We start from the raw sequence: 22,272 nt of genomic DNA on the forward strand, positions 1-22,272 counted from the left end.
ATATAAGCAAATGCAGGTGGTTGTGTAGGCTTCTTCTAGTGTACTATGCTGATTTGAAGATAACAGATTGACAGACAGACATAATATTCGATTCCCAGGTAGGTTTCATTAAAAGGACCGAAGTGTACTAGAATTCAAAGCCACTTATTATCTTCTGGGTGGCCAAACGCAGCAGATAGATGCTATAGACTTAAAATCTATCCAGAAACACTCCACTTTCCAAATGATTGGACTTGAAACTTCTAAGCTGTACCCCAATATATTTGAGGATTTTGAGCCCTTGGTTTCATGTTTGGAATATATTCTTTGTTTGATGGCCGGGATTATAAGCCACCACCCATTATGCTAATCATAATTTTATTCTCAAATTAACACTCATACATGCATCCCGGAATTTAAACTCGAAACAAGCAAGAAACAACGAGCATGGGGGGTATTTAGGAGAAGCATTTCAAGATTTATCGTGTTGAATGCAACCAAACTTGAAGGGTACCGTACATGAAAAGCAGCGGAGCCTGTTTAAAGACCTAAACCAGAGCAAAGATGCTCAATCGACTTTACCAATCAATCCAGATTTTATGGACCTGAAACAATGCGTACAAACCAGAAGCTAGCACAACAAAAGCTCTCAACACCACCAAATCCGTTTCTTTGATGAGGCATAGGTCCACAACCAGCTGACATCATTTCATATGTTTCCAAACATCTCATCTTTAGCATCTATTTGCTGAAGAAGCCATCTACGCATCTGCATCGTGTGATGTATGTATATAGTCTGATGTTATTTGTCTTGTTCACATCAAAAATGAAAACACTTAGCATAATATAAAAGGTAAATAGTTAAATACCATATTATTTCAAGACTTGATCTGCAAAGGGAACATCTTAGTTTAATTTTCCATTTGGTAAGTAGAGAAGCCTCCCCATATGCGGAGAGTGAGGCATAATGAGGGCATATTGTCACAATGATACACAAGTTGTTGATGACTAAATACATAAGAGATATACTAACTTGCACCAACAAACATAAGATTATGCACAAGGAGCCATAGTCATGGATTACCATTTGTCACCAAAAACCAAATTCCTTAGGCGTTAAAAAAAATTGGGGAAAAGGGTCAAATGGGCCTTCAAACTATATAAGAAAAAGCAATTGGGCCTCTGAACTTTAAAAGTTGCAAGTAAACACATCAACTCATCAATTTGATGCAATTAAACCGATAACTTGTCAAATTGTTAGTTGTTACAATTAAGTCAATTATCCAGTAAACCTTTGGTAAAACAAGTAAAAATATGATGATGTATGAATTTTTAATTAAAAAGACAAATTAAAAATTATTTTAAAAAAAATATAATAGTCATCAGTGGTAAATCTTCTATGGCGCCTATTTGTCTTCTCCAGCGCTTCTCCATCCAGATGGCTTCTCCATCCGTAACTGGCTAATTGGTTTAATTGCATCAAATCAACAAATTAATGTGTTTAATTGCAACTTTTTAAAGTTTAGAGGCCTAATTACTTTTTCGTATATAGTTCGAGGGCTTATTTAACCTTTTCCCAAAACTGTGTTCCTATTCAAGCAGAGCTTGCAACATAGAAACTATACCCTTTCGGGTCAAAATCACTATTATCTGTGGATGAATCATGTATGATGAGTTTCCATAGCGTTCTTACACCTAATTGCTTGAATCTTTAAGGTAAAGGAGTTCTGATTACTGATATACAAAGCAATGCCAGCCAGGGAATTCCTGAAAATGAAGCTTATATTGGGTGGTTGTGAACCGTCTAAGTTTGTTGATCTTAAGGTTTATAACTATTGTTTTCCTATTGTTCTTTAACCATAACTGCTCTGATCTTCCCTACAATGATTCTCCAGCCCGTCATGTTACTGTTGTTATAACTAGTCTCTAATGACACAAATTTTCTGCCTTCGCCACCATTACCTCACAGCAAGATAGCCAGTTCCAATGATAAGATACTAAAAGGAATACCAGTAGTTTCAAAGGAAATAAACTCAAGATCCCAGTTTTTCTCTATACAAATTCGAAGTAAAGATATGAAGGACCTCCAACATTTTTTTTGATAACCACCAAGGTTCCTAGAATACCTCATTTGGAAAAGTCATCAAAGATCCTAGACAAAAGGGCAGAGTTTAATTACTTCTTTTTTTTTTTTTTTTTTTTTTTTTTAAATCATCATAGGAGGAAGGAAACGGGGAAGAAAAGGGCCCTTAGTCAACTTTTTAAAACTATGCCAACACAAACCTTCACCCAAATTCCACCCAACCAAAGAAAACTTCATACTAGATTGTGAATTTATCAACACTCAACTTGTTTTAGATCAATTTCAAATCAATATAAACAAACACCAAACAACTAACTTAACCCTATAAGAAAGAGTCACATCATCCTCTACTCTCACCAAGAAATCCATGGCACTTGTCAACAAAATAGATGCATACATGAATTTCAAGTAATCATCCTACACCTATATCAAACAATTGAAAATAAAACGAAGTTTTTCTAACCGTCAACTTATTCACACAATATGTAGCATCAGTTTGCACAATAAACTACTTCCTCATTCTGATTGCAGACTATACTTAATTGCCTGCACTTCAAAATAACCTACGTGTAAACCATCCAATTAAGCCCCCTAGGTTATCAAGTTTCGCTATTATGAAGACTCAAAAGATAACACAACTCGAAAGCATTGATGATCCAAATAAAGTTGCAACCTTTGAGTTAATCCCGAGCACTCTGCTAACATCAACATCCAATCCACCACATCAATTAAACAAAGAGGTAGTTATGTTTTCACTATTATGAAGACTTAGGAGGCCAGATAACACAACTACAAAGCATTGATGATCATAATAAAGTTGCAACCTTTGAGTTAATCTCCAGCACATTGCTAAAATGAACATCCAATCCACCACATCAATTAGACAAAGCGCTAGTTGTACTTCAATAAGTGTCGAAGAACTAATGATTGAACATAGGTGCAATATTTGGGGCAATCGCTATAATAAATAAATACAGCAATTAAAAGCAAACAAAATGCATATATTTACATTAAAGAATTGTGTGTAAAGAACAGATACCTGTAGCCTTGTCGGAGGCATCATGATATATGGGCTCTTCCTCTGGGACAGGGTGAAGCCCTAAAGTGTCCTTGGCCGCAGCTTTGGCTGAACCGCCGCCGGAGGCTGCACGGCCATCTTTCTCATCGGGATATCTCACCACCACAACAGGGCAAACGCAGTGGTGGACGCAGTAATCGCTAACGCTCCCCAGCCGGCCTTTGGTGTTGCGCCTAGAAGCGCCGAATCCTCGGCTTCCCATGATCATGGTGCTCAACCCCAGCCTCTCCACTTCCAAGCACAGCCTCTCCTTCATGTCGTGGTCCTTCACAATATGGATCTTGAACGGAATATTCGCATCCACCAGCGGCTGCGCCACATCGTTGGCCTTAGTAGTGGTGAAATTGTCGAAGTCGTCCTCGACCTTCTGTTGAGCTTCCTCGTCGCCGGCGGAGGCGGCCTCGGTGTCGATGGAGAGATCGATGGCGCCCCAATCAGCGCCGTAGAGGACGGAGGTAGGGCGGACGTGGAGGAGGATGACGGCGTCCCCTGGACGGAGATAATTTTGGACCGCCCACTTCACGGCGTGAGCGCTCTCATCGCTGAGATCGACTGCGATGGCGATCTTCCGGTGGGCCCGGGAGGTGGGTGTGCCGGGAGGGAAGCGAGGGGAAGCTGGCTGGTGCGTAATCACCGTCGGCGGATGCTCAGATTCCACCACCACCCGTGGGTTTCTCGGTGACGCCATTATTATTTGTTTAAAAAAAAAAAACGAATGCAGAAATGAAATAAATTGCAAAAGTTTTGTGGGAATTAATGAAATGAGGAGTAATGGTGGATAAGTTTAGATCTTTTTGTCTGATTATAGTGTTGTTTGCGTGGAGGATTGCGAGTATGTCTATGCTGGGAAGAACGATGATGAAAGGTATAAGGGATTGGAAGCTTCTTGAGTTCGCCAGGAAATGGTCAATTTTGTAAATTTCTTTTTCTTTTAAAAATAAATGAACGAAATATTATTAACTTGAATTACGTGAAAATTATCTAATGATTTGATAGTATAATTCGGTTTTTTAGTTTTTATAAATGTCTTGTACGAACAATTCTATTCGTACTCATATAATAAATTAAGGGGTAAATACTTGGGAGGATCTAGCCTTGGTTAAAGTGAATTTGTGGATGAGTTGTTGTGTTCTGTAAAAGCTGCACGTTTGGTTGTGCATTATCTGAACCACTTTGTGACTAACATTTTGGTCTTTGGATGCACTCAGCCTGCAAACTCACTGTTCAATGCACTACACTACAGTTGCAACTTGCAAGAATCTCAATTTGGGCATTTATCCCAACAATAAGGAGGTGTTTGGTTGGATAGAAAACATTTTTCGAGTGGAAAATATTTTTTTAAAAGTGAAGGAAAACGATGTTTTATGTTGTTTTGTTGGATGGAAAATATTTTTCATTGGAAAAAGTTTTCCTTGAGAATGAACAAAACAAATTCCTAGCTCATTCTAGGTATTTTGTTTTTCATGGAAAATTAATATGACAATTTTACCTTTATCATTCTTTATTGATTACTTTTATTATTATTATTGTGTAGGGTTATATTTGTCAATATACTCATTATTCCTTACCATTCCAAACTCAACCAAACAATGGAATTCATATTCCCAGTAATTTCTTTCCACCAACCAAACAATTGAATCTATTTTCTTGGAATTTATTTTCCATAGAATTTCAATTCCATTTCCCTTCAAAATATTTTCCAGCGAACCAAACGAACTGTAATAATAACCCTTACGACCTTTAAAGAGTATTTTTGGGCAGACATCTCAAATTCAATAATTAGTGGTTAAGAAATTATTGAATGAAAGATAGTCCAGCACTTTACTTTTAGAAAATGTGACTTTATATAATGAAAGGGAAAATGGCACTTTTTCCCCCTAAGTTATATACTTATAGCACTTTTCCCCCCTGAATTATTTAAGTGGATCTTTTCTCCCCTAAAATGTTAAATGGACATATTCACCCTTAAAATAAATATTTCATTTATTTTTCTTCTCCAACAAATTATTACTATAATTTGGTTCAAACCAAACAGATATTATAGCAACCAAACTAAAATATTCCAATTACAATTTAGAATCAAAACGCGATATTTAGAGTTTATTAAAATCACAAATCGAAATGGTCGGTTCATGTTCCGAACTGAAAAAATAAAATACATTTATTGTTGAATTTAGACTATTTTAAAATAAAAAATAAAATAAAATTTAAAATAAAGACGGTTCAAAATCACAAACCGGATCCGAAACCGCCGGTTCACGGTTCATGATCCAGTTTTTTTGGTTCATAAATTTAATAAATTGAAATCTAAATATTGGATTCTAGATCTGAATCATAACCGGAAACTTTTAATTCGATTGCTATAGTGTCCAGTTCAGTTCGAACCGAACCGTGGTCATTGCTACATATACACAATAATTTGTTGGAGAAGTAAAATAAATAAAATATTTACTTTAAGGGTAGAAATGTCAATTTAATATATCAGGGGGAAAAACCACCACTTTTAAAATAATTGAGGGGGAAAAAGTGCTATAAGTATATAACTTAGGGGGAAAAAGTGCCATTTTCCCTATAATGAAATGAAATAAAGTTGCGCTTTCATTGTAAGCTATAGTTTTTGACATATGGTAAACGCTTAATATATTAGAGCCAGGTCACATATGTTAAGACTGGCGCTAGAAGGGGAATTTGTAGGCGAGATCGATAATGGGCCAAGTTCAATAATTAGTGGCGCGCTTGATCCTAACTAGTACTGAAAAGGCTAGATTTCATGAAGGAAACATTAGACATCTGCTGCCATACCAGGAAAAGTTTGAGTCCCCATTTTCTAACATATATACTTCATGCAAGATAGCAGCTAGTAAACCGAAGCCAACCAACTCTCGTGCAAACTTTTATACCAACTTAAAATTGGGTGTTGCTGGCCAAATCTAGTGGCGCTAAACCACAAGTAGTGGAAGCGTTTGTGGCTGTGATCTGCAGGTAGCCTGCCATATATGTTGGTTAGCCAGTTGGAGATATGGAATGGGATTTGGCTCAGTAAGCACCACAATAAAGCTTAATCTTTTTTTTTAATTGTGATAGATCGTGCACTAAAGCTGCTATTAGTGGGATTGGTGACTGGACTTTTAGCAGCTTAAAATGGATGCTTCAGCTGCTTCTTTCATATTTTAGTGTAATATAATACCCATTTAGACATGGTGTTCTGGGTTTTAGGCCATTCAATTTTATAAGCGATTATTTGTATGGTAATCATTGTTACAGGCATCCCTACTTATCAGATATGAATAACATATGTTTTAAATTAAAGTGTTGGCTGATAAAGATGGGCAGACAAGTTGATTGACGGTGTATTCAAGTTGACTTGGCCTCAAAATGAAAGCGATTTCTGTACAAATCACATTCATAAAGTGGCCGCCGTGGCTTTTCCTACTTTATTACTTTTACTTTTTTAAGTGACTGATTGAAAATGTGCATTAGTTAAATATTATTGAGATAAATTTCATTTCAAACTAAAAAAACTAAAAATATCAATAAATTACTTTCACAGAGAATTAAATTTTTAATTGTATGATTATCAAGTTAACAATCTGATCAATTTGATGGAGTTGTTGCAAGAATTCAAAAAATACAAATAAAAATAGGCATTATAACCACGTGGGGTTGTTGAGAAATTGGCCAATATTTTACAATATTGACCTCTTCTCAGTTCACATTGCCCACGGGTAAATGGGTGCAACTTGTTTTTTTTAATAAATAAAATTCTTGACTCTAAATTTGGTTTTCTTTAAGATTACAAAATTTTGGATTTTTTTAATGCAATAAAATATAAGATGAGCATGATAAGGTCAGACAACTAAGACCTTATCTCTTTGTTCACCAACATAACGCACACAGATAGACGCATCAATTATTAATAATTGCTTCAGTATACAATTCAATTTATCGATCAATTCAAATACTTTCATAAATTTTATTTTGTTAACCGTTACAAAATATAAAATTCAAATTCTAAAAAAATTGAAATAAAAATAAAAATTCAGTCGATTAAATTGCGCTCGCGATTTACCTCATTTACTAATCACCAAATTTTAGAATAAAAATCATAAAAAATTTTAAATTTAGAATTCAAACTTATAAATTAGTAATTCAGAGTAATAATTATTAATAAATATAAATAAAACAATAATGCATTGTTGATGATTAGATGCCGCCACAGATAAGAGTTGGCTGTCTAATAGTCTAATACGGCGTTAGCCTATCCCGTGATGTGGTCGGTATCATACCCCTATTTTTTTTTATTTTTTTCATTTTTTTCCGTTTAATTGAAGCCAACAACAATCCTAGACTCCTGGTCCATCCATATATCATGTCTATCCTCCAATTCATAATAAAATGTATAAACTTACAGACTTTTTTTCTTTTATCACAAAAGAGTATTTAATCTTTAATTATTGTTGTCAAGGCCTTTGTGATCTGCTAACACCAAATTACTTTTTCATATAAAAGGTTGTGGATTCAAGTCTCAATGTAGGCGGTACAGACTTTTTGTGACCGAAGTTATTGATATTTGATAGTGCTACATTTTATATTTGGGTAAAAATAATTTAATCATTAAAATTTCAAAATGAGTAACTAAATAGATGTAGATGAAATATGATTTTCATACAACAATACCGGCTTTTTGTTAATACATTCTAAATTGAATTTATAATACAAAATTTTTTTAAATGTAAAAAATTTACTCAATATATTATATATTCTTAATAGTAATTTAATTTCCTGTTAATAAAGAAAAAAAATTGACCGTTAATTCATGGGATGTTGGAAAATGGAATAGTTTTGTCTCCGTCATTATCTCTCTCCCTCGTGAAATTATTGGCGAAAAAGCATAATCCTATATTTACGATGACACGTGGCGCCAGCTGGAACGTCAACATTGACCATTATTCCTCGCGCCAACCAAATCCCTACCCTCTCTGCTTTTAATCTCCCCTGTCTGGAAACGCTTACAGGGTGGGTCGCCATTCTCCAGCCACCATATCTTCACCTAATTAATAATTATACAGCCTTTTGTATACATAATATCGTCATCGTTTACACGCCCCATTTCTGCATCTGTATCTCTCTTCATCTTTATCTGCATAAATTTAAGAGAGAGAAAGAGGAGGAATGGGGGAAATGGAGGCGTTGGAGAAGGGCGTGGTTGGCGCCGATGTCAGAGGGGAGGAGGAGGAGAGGTTGTTGGAAGGGGTGGCTGTGTTGGATTTCGATGTGCTGTGCGCGACGGTGGCCATGCAGGCCCAGAACGGGAAATGGGGGAAGTTGGTGGATTTGAACGATGAAGAGGATATCGATGGGTATGGATACGGGAATGGAGACGGGAGAGGGGCTTTCCGGATGTGGGAAGGCGAGCTTCTCTATGATTGTCTCGATGATCGTCGAATCGCTATTCAATCCACTTGGTATCAACACGCTTCCTTCTTTTTTTGTTTTTGTTGCTTCAATCCATTCCTCATTTCAAACCCAATTTTTGTTTCTTTAGCCTTTTGTTAAAAGCTTGAATCTTTCACAATTCCCAGTTGAAGAACTGCAAATTATTGGCTATTGGGTTGTTTAGCAGAGAGTTGGGGACTGAATCCTCTCCTTATCTAATTTGTTTTTAAATTCAATTATTCCTTTTCACTCTTTCAATTATGGAAAAGACTGGGTAAAGTTATGGGATTTGCAATTTTGTTTCTTTCTTAAGAAAATTGAGCAATTTGGGTTTCAGTTTGGGAGGATTCTGGCCTTGCTATCCAATTCTTTTGCTGAATTTGATATGTTAGTTGATGTAAAATGTTTTTGGTTCTGTTATGCCTAAATTAGAGGTTGTGGCTATTGCTGACTAGAATTTTTGTCTTGCAGTTGTCCATGCTACAGATTTGGGAAAAACATGAAACGGGCTGGTTCTGGGTCTGGTTTAATTCAGGTAAATACTTTTCAATATCAATCATTCTTGGAAGCTGTATGCTATTCTATGCATTAAATGTTACTATATCTATTTGCACTTGACTTGCCAGAACAAGGATAATATTGATGGTCAATATAGTTCTTTGGACCTATCTTTCTAAAATTGAAGTATAGTTCCTTGGACTTCACTAGACAATTAGTCAATTTGACTTCAAATTTATTGATGCTAAAGTGCTTGATATGAGCTGCAATTTGATGATAGAAACGGTCTTCTGCGTTTTGGGGAATATTTGTGGACTGCAACTAGTCAACTGTGTCAACATGAGTGTTCATATTGTTAATACATTACTAATTATTATGTATATTGATGGTTAATTTATGCCCTTTTTTTGCAGGGATTTATTTATATGGTCGCTCTCGTGATTGCCCTTCTAAACATGTTAGCATTCGCCATTACCAAGAGACACTATTTCCTATATATAGCCATTGCCTTTACAATCTCCCTTGGAGCTTATTTGGGGTTCCACCGAACCCAAATTAGGAAGAAGTTCAATATTAGGGTATGTGTTTCTTCGTCCTTGGTCTATGCTAATATATCTTAATTTTTCTGGTGATTATTTCTGTGTTTGATTCTGCAGGGTAGTGATAGTTCTTTGGATGATTGTGTCTACCATCTGATTTGTCCATGCTGCACCTTATGCCAGGTCTGTTCTCCATTTCAATATCGATTTATATAACATACAGTCAACATATATGGACACACGTTTCAATCATGGAAAAACATGTTTTAGCTCACTTTGATGACTTAATGTGCTCTTTTTATTCAGTGTTGCTATAGCTACTTCCCTTCTTTAATTTATTATAGTCTAATTTGGAGCAGGAGGCAAGAACGTTGGAAATGAACAATGTCCAAGATGGCATCTGGCATGGTAGAGGCGATACAGTATGTGTAGGAAGCTATTGTGTAGGTGGTAAGGCGTTGTTTGGATTAAATCCTCCCGCTGTCCTCTCTATGAAGTCCTCTGAACCCATTGCTCCCCTCATAGCACCAAACGACACCAATCAACCAAATGCTTCTGATGTTGGACACCCATCTCCACCTGCCTAATATATATTCATTCTGAGCTCGGGCATCCCTCGTGTGGGGAAAAACATTATGGAAATTAGGTTGGCAAATGTGCATCATGGCCTTCGATTTCCACACGACATTTTCTGGTTTTGAATTGAACTAGACGTGTCGTAAATACTCCAATGGGGGAACTCACTCAGAAGACAGATGAATTGTTGTGTTTTAGGTCCATTTATTCTTAGAGTAGCCACAGCTTTATAATGTATATAGTTAGGTTGTATGGTAATATGCAATTGTAAGTTGTGACCTCATATAGAGAAGATAATAGGTGTTAGTGAATGGAGTCTCTCTGGCTATGTCTCCTCTGTAATATATTGTATTCTGTATTTCATACATATATGAGAAGAATGAATAAGTAGAGTTTAGGAAAAATCACACTCTCTCTTAAATTAATTGCAATTGGCACCAAAAAGAGATTCTTTGTGATAAGAAAGAGGAAAAGATTCCATCTTTAACCCAACTTTCTTTCACTTACAATATAGACCATTCCAGGATCTTCACACTATAACAGACAGAATAGTGAATGGATAAATTACACTGATTCAATAGTCCATTTATACCATCTACCACTCTTTATTTTGTTTCTACATGGTTAGCAATCTTATATATTATTATTTTTCAGAACTAAGATTGATCAACAGACCAAAGATTCTTTTAAATCTCTTAGTCATGCTTGGGAGTTTCGAACCACTTTTCTTTCAAGAATTGGTCGTCCATGCATTTCTTCCCCGCCGGCGGCCACCGCAGCCGCATAACTTGGAGCAATTCCGGAGTTTCTTACCCCGTGGAACATCGGCAGATTCACGCCGTCGGTTGCGACCCTTTGAGACATTTCATGGTTGTCCAAAGCCTTAGCTTGCCCAACGCCGCCGTCTTGGAATTGGGCTATGCTAGAAACTGGATGAGAAAACCCGACCGGAACTTGACCTTGACGGGCTGCGAATTGTGGTTGAATATATGGAGCGCCAACGGGCATCGGATTTCCGGGCTGGAATGGACCCGGCGTCACGTAGTAAACGGGTACGGGTTGCACTTGCGGTCTTGAATAATGCGAAAACGGGCTTCCCGGGTACCCGGACTGTTGTGGAACCGGCTCGGAAACATTTCCAGTCGACGTTTCTTTGGATTCTACGGCGGGAACCGGTTTTGTTTTGACGGGTGGGAGATCCGGCATGACGGTGACGGTGACGGTAGGCGGAACCGTTAACGACGGGGAGGAAACGACCGGAGCGGGTGAACCCGGATCCGAATTCGAAACATTGTCATGCAAAAGCTTCTTATTCTTCAACCTAAACTCGCGAGGCCGGTCATCCAAATTGTCGAAAAAATAATCCGGCGGGTCTGAAATGACGGAGGAAACCTCCGACCGTCCACGCTCCAAAACCGGTTCACAGTTAAGCGCGTCGATGAACCACTGCTCGCTCTTAGCCGAGCCGTCGAGAATGGAGGTGATGGCGGAAGCCGGCGTGGAGTGATCAGCTTCGTTAGGGAAAAGGAAGAGCCGCAACCGAGCCGACTTCTGAGCGGCGTGAACCAGCAGCCGGTCGTACTCCTCCACCATGTTCTCCACGTCCTCGTCGGAAGTGACGGTGATGAGAGCGTCCAGGTCCTCGTTGGGGAGCTGGTATTTCAAGCACATATTCCCAAACCCCGACAGTTTTGACAGTTTGGCGACGAGGGACGAGAAGTTGGTTCGACGGTCCACCGCCACTATGCGGGTGTCGCCGCCGACGTAGCGCAGCTGATTGTCGAAAGGACGGGGGAGGATTTTCCCGCCGAAGCTGCACATCAAGCGCACCGGCGGCGACGGTTGCGCTTGCATGGAGGCGGCGGCGCCGTCGTCTCGGTACGAGCGCGGAGTGGAAGTATTGGAACCATTCTCGGTTGCAAGATGGAGAGCCGCCATCACTGTAATTAGAATGTGGAGGGAGAATCAAGAATATTGGGGTATATATATTGTAAAAATAGTGGGCTCACGGAATATAATGGGGTTAGGGTAGCAGGTACTGTTAGCGTAAATTCCATCTCAACATGGCCTCCATGCATTCTAACTAGCTAGTTCATCTTGTTCTTGCAAGACCATACCACCAGGAATTGTTCCGCTAATTTAATGATAAGTAGATGAATATTAACCATTTAATAATTTAATCACATCCCTCCATGATAAGCTACAAAGTTATACTTGGAGCTGAACTCGCTCAACTTGACCCACGCCAAACAGTTTATCTATTATTTCGTAGTTACATATATATTAGTGTCACAACAATGGTGCATTGTTGATAGTCCATAGATTCATCATGTCATATATAATGTGCATATAAGGAAAGATGGAGTAAAATAATGGTGAAACAGAGTAGATAGGTGCGGTATGCAGTAGGCACCATTATTTTTTATTCAACGGTGGGCGGTGATTGAATCACTTTATGGATAAGCCGATAAGGACACTTTAATTTGAAGCATATAGAAAAAGCTGCCTCTTATATCAACCAATCAAATCATTTCAACATGCAGTGTGGCTCCCACCCAACTTGAAATGTATGTATGTCAACTTTTACACTTGTGTTACCCAAAATCCAGTATTAAACTCCAAGTAGTGCCACAATATAATTCTGCATTATACAAACAAAAGGAAAAAAAAAAAAAACACTTTTAGAGAATGAAATCTCATGGATGATAAATTAACACAAGTACTCGACAGCTAGTTAACGCAATCGATCAAAAATAAAGTATATTGCTAAAAAAATTTGAAAGATAATGAATGTTGTTATTCCTTTTAGAATAAAGGATTTAAAACTCTTTACATGCCCATTTTCTAGGTATTGGTATAGCTGACTGCACGAGCTTAGCTCAATAATTCAATAAATAGTACTTAAGAGAAAAAATTAAAGTACGAAATTTAGTCGCAGTAGTGTGGAGATTATGCTCAAAGTGGACAGATGAGATTTAATCCAAAGTGGGCATCGACATATTTGGCTCTGTCTGTTGGGTCATTGAGTTACCGTGATTTACATTATTCCAAACGTTCTGTCGGATCGGGATGTGGGGAGCCATTGAAATTGGGGATTCAATCTTTTAGGAGAAGGTATTGATATAGCTTAATGAGAAAATCACACTTTTGGTGCCTAAATTGTTTCATTTTTCAAAATTTGGTCCATATTAATTGATTTAAACAAATTTAGCACATTAATTGTTCATAATGTTGAACTTGTAGTCCTTAGTATTACATAATTGTCATACTCCATTAACATATAAGGTTAACTTTATCATTTAGAGTCAATATTCATTGCTAAAAATAATGTTACACATGAAGAGAGTGAAACTTTAACCATGTTTATTGATTCTAATTTTTTTTTTTAATTTTAAAAAACTCATAAAAAATAGTTTACTAACAGAGAGACTAAAAACGCAACATAATTAATAAACAATTATAAGGGATTGATAGAAGAATATTTTTTCATTAACAATTAAGGGATTGCTCACAAGGAGGACAAAGCTAAAATATGTTTTTACCACTTTGGTTGTGGAGGACAAGAAATCGAAAGTTGTTTAATGATTCTCTCTTGACTCCCCAACAGCTTGAATTGAATTGTTAGAAATATATATGTACGTGGAGCATGATTGATGACTATACTAAAGCAAATAATTGTTGGCTATTGTAAGAAGTGGAAAGCTGGAAACTCTTTTTTTTTTTTTTAATGCTAGTAACTCTATTACATTGTAGTATCTGTTCAAACATATTTTCTTAACCTAATGAAATACACAGAGTCAATAATGTCTTCACTGAAACTCGATCTCATGACCTCCTACATGGGAGAGGTCACTTCATGTCTACATGCCATTTGAGCACAAAGTGCTTGACATAGGAACTCTTATTTAGACGCTAATTTTCTTTATTTACTACTACTAGTTCTTTTGGTTAGGATATATAGGTAAATATGCATGCTTATTTTTTGTTGGCTAATTTAACCTCCCTTAAGATGTATTTATTTGTTGGCCTTGTTGTATATATATTTTTCATATTAATATATTCATCCTTTCAATAATAAAAAAAAAAAGTTATGTTTTGTTTTGTTTGTTTTTTTTTTTAAAAAAAATCAATTAGAATATGGTATATTAATAGATTTTTTTTTTTAAAGTGAATGTAATATTATACTTAGTGATACTCATGCATGTTGATAAGAATGTAGTTTAAAACTTATAATGGGTCACATCAAGGGTCCAAAGAATAAGTTTGATGTCGGTCCAATAAAAAAATGTTCTCATATGTGCTTTCTATATCACCCTTCCTTTATTCTAGAGGGTTAGAAGATTGTATCAGTAATTAAAATAATAAACTCGCTAGATTAAACTCGATTCTAAAGTATTAGATCAACTTGTCTTAATCGGGAGAATTACATTAGGCCGACCTCCGTCTACCATGCATGCGCTATGACATTATTATAGGACTATAGGCCACCATAGTTTGACAATATTAATGTGTCATTTGATTGAATAACTACATTCACCAAATAATTAAAGTTTGTCACGTTTGGTCCACTTACAAATTATCATAATGGCATAATTAAGCTAAGCTACTCGATTTAGTTTACAATAAACAACAAATAATCTAATTGATTGTAAGTTCTAACATCTTCATCTCACTACTCTTTGTAATAGCTTAGCATCCTTTGGTTGATTATTCTAGTCACCTTTGTAATTGACTTTATAAGGCCTCTATTACTTTATTACTACACTAATAATAAGAGACACAAACTTCTCTTCCCTACATATATTTTTAAGTAGGATATAACAATTAAATAGTCAAAAATTTTTATGGTTAAACGTGATTAACTTACAACTTAATTTTCTATCAATAATGATAATGTAATTGCAACAAATGCAATAACAAAAAATAAAATTTAATGTGAGAAATTGAAGAAAGTAAATTGACTTCACATCGCCTAATATATGCAAGTGTTGTAGCCCAAAGAGGGATTCAATCCTGTGAGTCTATGACTTTCTCTGAAGGAGAGTTATCAAGGAGCCAATTGAGCACAAGGTGCTTGACATATGAAGTTGTACTTTGTAATTTTGTATTTAATAGAGTTATATATCTTCTATCTATATTTAATAAAATTAAATATATCTATCCAAAAAAAATATATATACAACATATAATATCACCAAAAATAAAATACACTGACACCATAAATGTGCTATCACAGTATCACACATCTAAATTGACATCTTTAATTTATTAATGAGAATATTGAAGTTACTGAGGCCTCCTGAAGTCACTACTAGAAATTATGAAATTTCCGACCATCTGAAAGTGATCTTAAATCAAGTTGAAATTAAAAAGTGGTCGGAAATAACAACAAAGGTTTTTCCGGATATCAAAAGTGGTCGGAACAAGACTTTCGACTTGATTTAAGATCAATTTCAGGTGGTCAAAAATTTCAAAATTTCCAGTAGTGAGTAGAGATTTGAGGAATGAGTAACGAGAAAAATTGCAAATATTATTTGAGAGTGTGTATTAAGTAAAATCTGTCTTGTGAGTTGTGACTCTCTATTAATAAAAGATCACAATGTTATAAATTAATTTAGGTTACTTATAGTGATTGACTCAAACTAAGAACGTTAAAGAGACAATTATATTGAAATATATATTAAAAATAAAATGGAGATATTCTAAGAAGTCGTAAAATAGAATTTTCAGCATGCATGATTGTAAGGCAATTATATTGGAATAATTATCTTATGTAAAAGATATTCGATCATACAATTTTTTTTTCTTATTTAAATTGTCTATTTATCTCTCCCAATCATTTACATTTGTATATTATATTTGGATGATTTAACCTTAAACTAACAATTTTTTTAATATGATATTGACATATATGAAAGGCAAACAATGCTTTTGTACCACTTTTTTTAACCCTTTTCTCACTAATTATTTGTTTTATTATCTCTCCTTCAATACGGTGTATGACTATTCTATGACTTATCTTCTTTACGAGTAAGGTTGTAAATGAATCGTACATGAACGAACATAACATGTTTGTATTTATTTGTTAAGATTTTTAGAATGTTTGCGTTCGTACTCGTTTGTTAGTGTTCATTAATGTTTGCGAATGTCACTTTGTTCACGAATGCTAAACAAACAAACACAGGTACATGTTCATGATCATAATTTGTTCATAACAACGAATAATCTATGTTCACAAGTAATAATTAAACAAATCTCATTAAAACTATAAAAATAATACAAATAAGTTCAAAAGTAGCATTATTAAACGAGTCTGTTTGTGAACACTATTAAACAAACACTAAACAAGTGTGTCCATAAAGATTAATAAACGAGCTTAATTGCTCAAAAATTTGTTCATTTATGTTCATTAAACAACACTTACCAAACAAATATGAGCAATTTACCAAAAATTATATTCACTCACACCCCTATTCACGAGTAGGGTTTAGGGTGGCCAAACATAAACATATATATAATTACGGTTCCTGTCAAATTTTATTTATTTAATCGCCCATCAAATTCATACAAATATTTTTTTTTTTTTTTATAATTTTTCATTATGAAAATAATTAACTATTGCATTACAACTTTGCTGAAATAGAAATCTGCAGCCAAATTTCAACTCCGGGGACTAAAAACAGCGGTCCAAAATCATGGTTGACAAGTCGATTTTTAGTAAAAATGTGGTTTTTCTATATACAGACTATTTGTCAAATAACATTCACAGTTGACAAGTTTAAGGAACAGCCATTGATCATCAAATGATTCATAAAGATTCCTATGATAGAGGGAAAGATTATTGAAGGCATTGGAATCTTTAAGTTGCTGCAGAATATATAATTACACTTTGCAGTCTCTCTCCTGCTATAAGTATAGCGTTTACATTCACATCAGAAGTGCACGCATTTGCTCTCTCTTACAATTCTGTTCATCTAAGTATATTACTCAGAAACACATTTTCCTTGTTATAGCAGAGCAAATACACAGACATGACTATTACCATTGATGAATCAAGTAGAAGCCCAACCAGGCTTGAGGTATTTTCCTGCTGTTTTGAAACTTTAAAATGTGGTTTTTTTTTTTCGTGATTGGTGAAATAAAAAGATTTTTTATTGCAGGGGAAACGAAGTGCCATGGTAGTATGCTGGATTCTTGGACTTGGGTCTCTGGTATCTTGGACTAGCATGCTGACAATAGGAGATTACTATTATCAACTGTTTCCTGTGAGAATATAATCTCTTTAATTTGTCTCTCGATCGGATTGAATCTCCGGAAAAATTTATGTTTAGTGAAATGTTTTATGATTTTAACTGAGTATTATATTTGTTGTTTGTTGTTTGTTGTTTGTTGTTCTTGTTTTGCCATTAAGAAATACCATCCTTCAAGGGTGCTCACCCTTGTGTATCAACCATTTGCAATTGGAACAATTGCAATTCTTGCATATAATGGTGAAAAGCTGAATACAAGGAAGAGAAACTTAGCAGGATACATACTATTCTTCTTGGGCACATTTGCTCTCCTACTGGTATCTTTGATCAGCTTGGACTTTTTACTGTCATCTTTAATTTATCCAAACTGATTCAATTCCCATGTGTTGGTAGTTAGATTTAGGCACATCAGGGAAGGGTGGGCTCGGAAATTACATAGGAATTTGTGTTATTGTTGCATCATTTGGAGTTGCAGATGCCAATGTTCAAGGTGGAGTTATTGGGGACCTGTCTTTCATGTGTCCTGAATTCATCCAAGTATGTTTCCAGATTCTTCGTCGAATTCCTGGTTTCTCAATCCAATTGTTGGGGTTTATAGTTGAGGTTGTTAATTTGTCACCTTGCATTGCAGTCATACTTAGCTGGTGTAGCTGGATCTGGGACACTGATTTCTGGCTTGAGGCTAGTGACAAAAGCAGCTTTTGAACACTCTAGTAATGGTCTCCGGAAAGGAGTTAGTATGTGCTTATTACACAATAAAAATTGAAATTTTAATCTTGAATCCTATTTTAGAAACCCATACATACTAGTCTTTGAAAAGTATTTTAATTATGGCTTCTGCAGTCTTGTTCCTGGCAGTTTCGACGTTCTTTGAATTCCTATGTATTATTCTTTATGCATTCATCTTCCCCAAGTTACCAATCGTGAAATACTATCGCGCAAAGGCAGCTTCAGAGGGATCAAAAACTGTTGCAGCAGATTTAGCTGCAGCTGGCATCACAGCCACACCAAGTGAAAGTGTATTGAAAAGTTCCATCTTGAACAAGTTTAAGTTATTGGCTTCTAGCTAGCTATTTCTTTCAGATTTTGATATATGACTTCCATTACCAGCACAGGTTGATGATGCTAAGCATGTGGGGAGGCTGAGCAACAAGAAGTTGTTCATGGAAAACATTGATTATGCATTGGACATCTACCTCGTATATGTTGTAACTTTGTCGATTTTCCCTGGATTTTTATACGAGAATACTGGAACCCACAACCTTGGCTCATGGTAACTATGCCTTATTTTCAATGAATTACTAGTTGCAGCTAATCATTGTTTTTCTTCATGATCTTTATAAGTCTCAACTTGACAGATAAAATTGACTGTTGTATTCAAGTTCTTACTGCTGATTGATTCAAGCATATATACCCATTGCAGGTATCCTACGGTTCTGGTCGCAGTGTGCAATCTCTGGGATTTCATATCAAGATACATTCCCCTCATCAAGAAACTTGAGTTAAAATCCAGGAAGGGGCTGATGATAATAACATTATCGCGTTTCTTGTTGATCCCGTGTTTCTATTTCACCGCTAAATATGGCGACCAGGGATGGATGATCATGCTCGTATCTTTCCTCGGACTAACAAATGGTTATCTCACTGTCTGTGTCCTTACTGCTGCTCCCAAAGGTTATAAGGTGAGTTGCTCTTAATCTTGATTGACTATGTTAATGCCAATCACCCAATTATATATTCATCATCAAAACTAATCCCCTAATGTTGATAGGGACCGGCGGCAAATGCATTGGGTAACATTCTAGTATTGTGTCTTCTTTCTGGCATATTTTCTGGTGTGGCTCTAGACTGGTTGTGGCTAATTGGTAATAGTGGGTTTTGAGGAAAAATCAATTATAGATTATATTATAGTGTTATTCAGTATGTTTCGTAATCTAAATTTTACAAAGAATGATTTTCTTTATGAAAAATGATACGTGGACTCCAAGGACTAAAACTCTGAACATGTGTTTTGTTTTTATTAGAGGAAGATGAAAAGAAAAAAAAAAAAATTGTAGCCCATATTTTTCTGGATGAATCAAGTGTGCCATGTACGTAGGGAGTATAAAATTAAATAGAGTAAAAAATGAGAGTATGTGTAGTATTACTCTTTATTTTGTGACTCATTTGGCAAATGCAAAATTGTTAATCTCAAATTATCATATGTTTCAACTCTCTAGAGTAAAAACATTTATCCACAATTATTGATTTAGTGGATGAGAAGATTCACTTAAGACTTGTTTTCAACAGTAAGGTAAATGTGGAGTTGTTTTGAATCTTTATTGACTATGCACCAAAAATATAATACGGTGTAGTACTTAATATATGTATGTATAAATTATTGCAAACTCGACGCATGCGCTGTGAACTATGAATGGATGATGCACAAATATTGCACGAACTATGCACACTAGACGAATATGGTAATTATAAATGGGAATACAAAATATTTTGTGGTGAAGATAAAATAATGAGAAAAAAAGGTAAAGAATTGAAACTAAATGGTTATAATAATATATACATTTTTGTAATACGGTTATAATAATAAATACATTTTTGTAATACGGTTATAATAACACGCGCGGTCCTCCTCTGCCTAGGGCAGCTTACTTGCGGCCAGTGTAACCAAAAATTTACTTGGTTAATTGCAATTTCTTTATTTAGAGATGATAAGGAAGAGTGTCAAGATGATGGAACTGAGCTGAGCAGTACATTTTTGTAAAATAATAATAATAATAATAATAATAATAATAATAATAATAACTCTTTAAGCATAAGGCACAATATTTTAAAGGAATAAGTGTCAAATAGATCATCAAACTACACACGAAATTGCAGTTAGATCATCAAACTCAAAAAAAATTACAATTACGTCATTGAATAATACAAAATTATGCAATTGAACTAAAATTGGCTTATTTACCCGTTGATGGCTAACATGACGATTACTAGATTAAAAAAATAATTTTAATTTAAAATTACAATTATTAATAAATAATTAAAAAAAAAAAAAAAACTAGCAGGTCTGTCTCCAGGTTGCAAGAGACGAAGGCACGAGTAGGATTTTTTTTTTTTTAAATAATTTTAATTTAAATTTAAAATTATTAAAATAAAAAATTATTTTTTAATTTGATAACCGTTACGTCAACCATCAACAAATAAACAGGTTATTTTTTATTTAATTGCATGTGTTTGTATTATTCAGGGACTTAATTGTAATTTTTTAAGTTCGATGATCAAATTGTAATTTAGTGTGTATTTCAATGGCATATTTGACTCTTATTTCTATTTTAAAATAGAGGAAGGCACAATGTTTGAGAGGGTTAGTAATATAATTCATTTTTATTTTCTTTTAAAAACATTTCAAAAATAGTAATTTTTCTAACACCACGTCACCTAAAAAAAATTAAAATGAGTTGAAAATATTATATTTATGTTGTAGACTTCTCCTTTGTTTTTTCATGTTATATATGTTTTTGAGATATTATTTTGTTTCTTTTTTCTTCAAAATTTTCAACAAATTATTTATTTTATTTTTTTTTTGAAGAGAATTTTTCAACAAATTATTAATTAATAATTGAGAGCTATCTGCGGGCAAGCAATTTTTAATCTATATTATACTCGTACATAGTACGGAAACCGGAGTAATTTTTTTTTTCACTCTTTTCTAAATCTTAAAAATTGTTCAGTTTTTGACTTATAACTTTAAGAGCATCTACATCTGTAGATATTTGAAAGATAATATCAGATTCATTCTCTTGAGTGGGAATAATATCAAATGTGGGGAAGAAATAAAGTTGGGAAGAATTGCCTTGCAAAGTTGAAGAGAATGACAAAAAAGAAGAAGAAAAAAAGTAAGGAACATGGCCCGCTGTGCGCGTTTCGCGCACAGCAGCCGCCCACACGGGCGCGTCAAGCGCGCCTAAACCTTTTGTTTTTGTTTTTTTTTTTTTTTTTGGTTTTTAGTTTTTTTTTTCCTCCCCTTCTTCCATTCTCTTTCCTAATCACTCTTACATTATCCCCAAATCTCCCCAACTGATGTGAATGCTCTAAGGAAGATACTCTTACAGAGTTACAGTCTTACTTCGTATATTTGAACTTAAAATAAAATAAAATTTTGAGTGTGATAAATAAATATATCACCAACTCACTACATTCAATAAACAAAAGTATAATAAGTGTGGATGATGAAATCAAATTGATCGAATTTTTGACTTTGTAATCAGAAGGTTTTAATTAAATGGGAGTGGGCTTGTTTACCTTCTTATGATTCTTTGTCGACTAGGTCACAAGACAAGATTTACTCAATGCACACATTTAGATAGGTTGCGTATTTTTCTCGTCACCATATGTGTATATTCATTCCAGCCTGAAATCACATATATTCATGTCCACAAATATACATTTTTATAAAGAATAAGAATATGCACATATATATGTGGTCTATTGAAGTACCAAAGATAGATACAAAATTCTTAGCTTTTAAGAACAGTTGAATCAATTTCTTAGATACTTTTTGGGATTTAGTCCGAAGGCATCATAGATTATACTGTATATCATGTTCTACGATCAACTTCTTGACAATGAATAATTCTGCGATAAAACCCAGCTGCTACTTGAACTCTGTTAGATGACACCATTGGAAGTTATGTTTCCTTCTTTTCACGCATCCATCATCATATCATCAAAAAAAAAAAAAAAAAAAACTCTCTCTGCTGTGCGTGCAATTCTGCATATATTTATTAATTGTCCATTTTTCTCTACCCTAACATTCACATTTGTATATTATATTTG

At 34.9% G+C, this 22,272-nt stretch overlaps 4 protein-coding genes across 5 annotated transcripts; 2 read left to right on the top strand and 2 right to left on the bottom strand.

Moving 5' to 3' along the window:
- Nucleotides 1–434: 434 nt before the first annotated feature.
- Nucleotides 435–4,016, bottom strand: LOC109158955 (universal stress protein PHOS34-like). Of its 2 annotated transcripts, none has more exons than XM_019306897.1 (2): nucleotides 3,102–4,016; nucleotides 435–789 (listed from the first exon to the last, which is right to left on the bottom strand). In XM_019306897.1, exons 1-2 carry the CDS (start codon nucleotides 3,826–3,828, stop codon nucleotides 782–784), a joined length of 735 nt encoding a protein of 244 aa, XP_019162442.1. In that variant the 5' UTR covers nucleotides 3,829–4,016; the 3' UTR covers nucleotides 435–781. The 2 variants fall into 2 exon arrangements, with proteins under 2 accessions (XP_019162442.1, XP_019162441.1); XM_019306896.1 differs by having other exon boundaries at nucleotides 435–748; nucleotides 3,102–4,009.
- Nucleotides 4,017–8,134: 4,118 nt separating this feature from the next.
- On the top strand, nucleotides 8,135–10,593 carry LOC109158954. The gene is made up of 5 exons (XM_019306895.1): nucleotides 8,135–8,605; nucleotides 9,048–9,111; nucleotides 9,488–9,652; nucleotides 9,731–9,796; nucleotides 9,973–10,593. The coding sequence occupies exons 1-5, from the start codon at nucleotides 8,313–8,315 to the stop codon at nucleotides 10,198–10,200; spliced, it is 816 nt and encodes a 271-aa protein (XP_019162440.1). The 5' UTR covers nucleotides 8,135–8,312; the 3' UTR covers nucleotides 10,201–10,593.
- On the bottom strand, nucleotides 8,829–12,312 carry LOC109158953. The gene is made up of 2 exons (XM_019306894.1): nucleotides 10,891–12,312; nucleotides 8,829–8,998 (listed from the first exon to the last, which is right to left on the bottom strand). Exons 1-2 carry the CDS (start codon nucleotides 12,125–12,127, stop codon nucleotides 8,994–8,996), a joined length of 1,242 nt encoding a protein of 413 aa, XP_019162439.1. The 5' UTR covers nucleotides 12,128–12,312; the 3' UTR covers nucleotides 8,829–8,993.
- A 4,524-nt stretch (nucleotides 12,313–16,836) lies between these two features.
- Nucleotides 16,837–19,439, top strand: LOC109158951 (equilibrative nucleotide transporter 3-like). The gene is made up of 9 exons (XM_019306892.1): nucleotides 16,837–17,268; nucleotides 17,350–17,454; nucleotides 17,601–17,756; nucleotides 17,833–17,976; nucleotides 18,071–18,176; nucleotides 18,283–18,458; nucleotides 18,555–18,712; nucleotides 18,863–19,121; nucleotides 19,211–19,439. Exons 1-9 carry the CDS (start codon nucleotides 17,221–17,223, stop codon nucleotides 19,319–19,321), a joined length of 1,263 nt encoding a protein of 420 aa, XP_019162437.1. The 5' UTR covers nucleotides 16,837–17,220; the 3' UTR covers nucleotides 19,322–19,439.
- The last annotated feature ends 2,833 nt before the right edge of the window (nucleotides 19,440–22,272 follow it).

The sequence above is a fragment of the Ipomoea nil genome, unplaced genomic scaffold (genome assembly GCF_001879475.1).
Source record: "Ipomoea nil cultivar Tokyo-kokei standard unplaced genomic scaffold, Asagao_1.1 scaffold2826, whole genome shotgun sequence".
NCBI lineage: Eukaryota > Viridiplantae > Streptophyta > Magnoliopsida > Solanales > Convolvulaceae > Ipomoea > Ipomoea nil.

What these genes read in the sequence shown, in the direction of transcription:
- LOC109158955 (XM_019306897.1), bottom strand. Translation starts at nt 3,828, where the DNA reads ATGGCGTCACCGAGAAACCCACGGGTGGTGGTGGAATCTGAGCATCCG.
- LOC109158954 (XM_019306895.1), top strand. Translation starts at nt 8,313, where the DNA reads ATGGGGGAAATGGAGGCGTTGGAGAAGGGCGTGGTTGGCGCCGATGTC. An exon ending in CTGGGTCTGGTTTAATTCAG is followed by an intron (nt 9,112 to 9,487) that starts GTAAATACTTTT and finishes CTTTTTTTGCAG; the next exon opens with GGATTTATTTATATGGTCGC. An exon ending in CATGCTGCACCTTATGCCAG is followed by an intron (nt 9,797 to 9,972) that starts GTCTGTTCTCCA and finishes AATTTGGAGCAG; the next exon opens with GAGGCAAGAACGTTGGAAAT.
- LOC109158953 (XM_019306894.1), bottom strand. Translation starts at nt 12,127, where the DNA reads ATGGCGGCTCTCCATCTTGCAACCGAGAATGGTTCCAATACTTCCACT.
- LOC109158951 (XM_019306892.1), top strand. Translation starts at nt 17,221, where the DNA reads ATGACTATTACCATTGATGAATCAAGTAGAAGCCCAACCAGGCTTGAG. An exon ending in GAAGCCCAACCAGGCTTGAG is followed by an intron (nt 17,269 to 17,349) that starts GTATTTTCCTGC and finishes TTTTTATTGCAG; the next exon opens with GGGAAACGAAGTGCCATGGT. An exon ending in GCACATTTGCTCTCCTACTG is followed by an intron (nt 17,757 to 17,832) that starts GTATCTTTGATC and finishes ATGTGTTGGTAG; the next exon opens with TTAGATTTAGGCACATCAGG.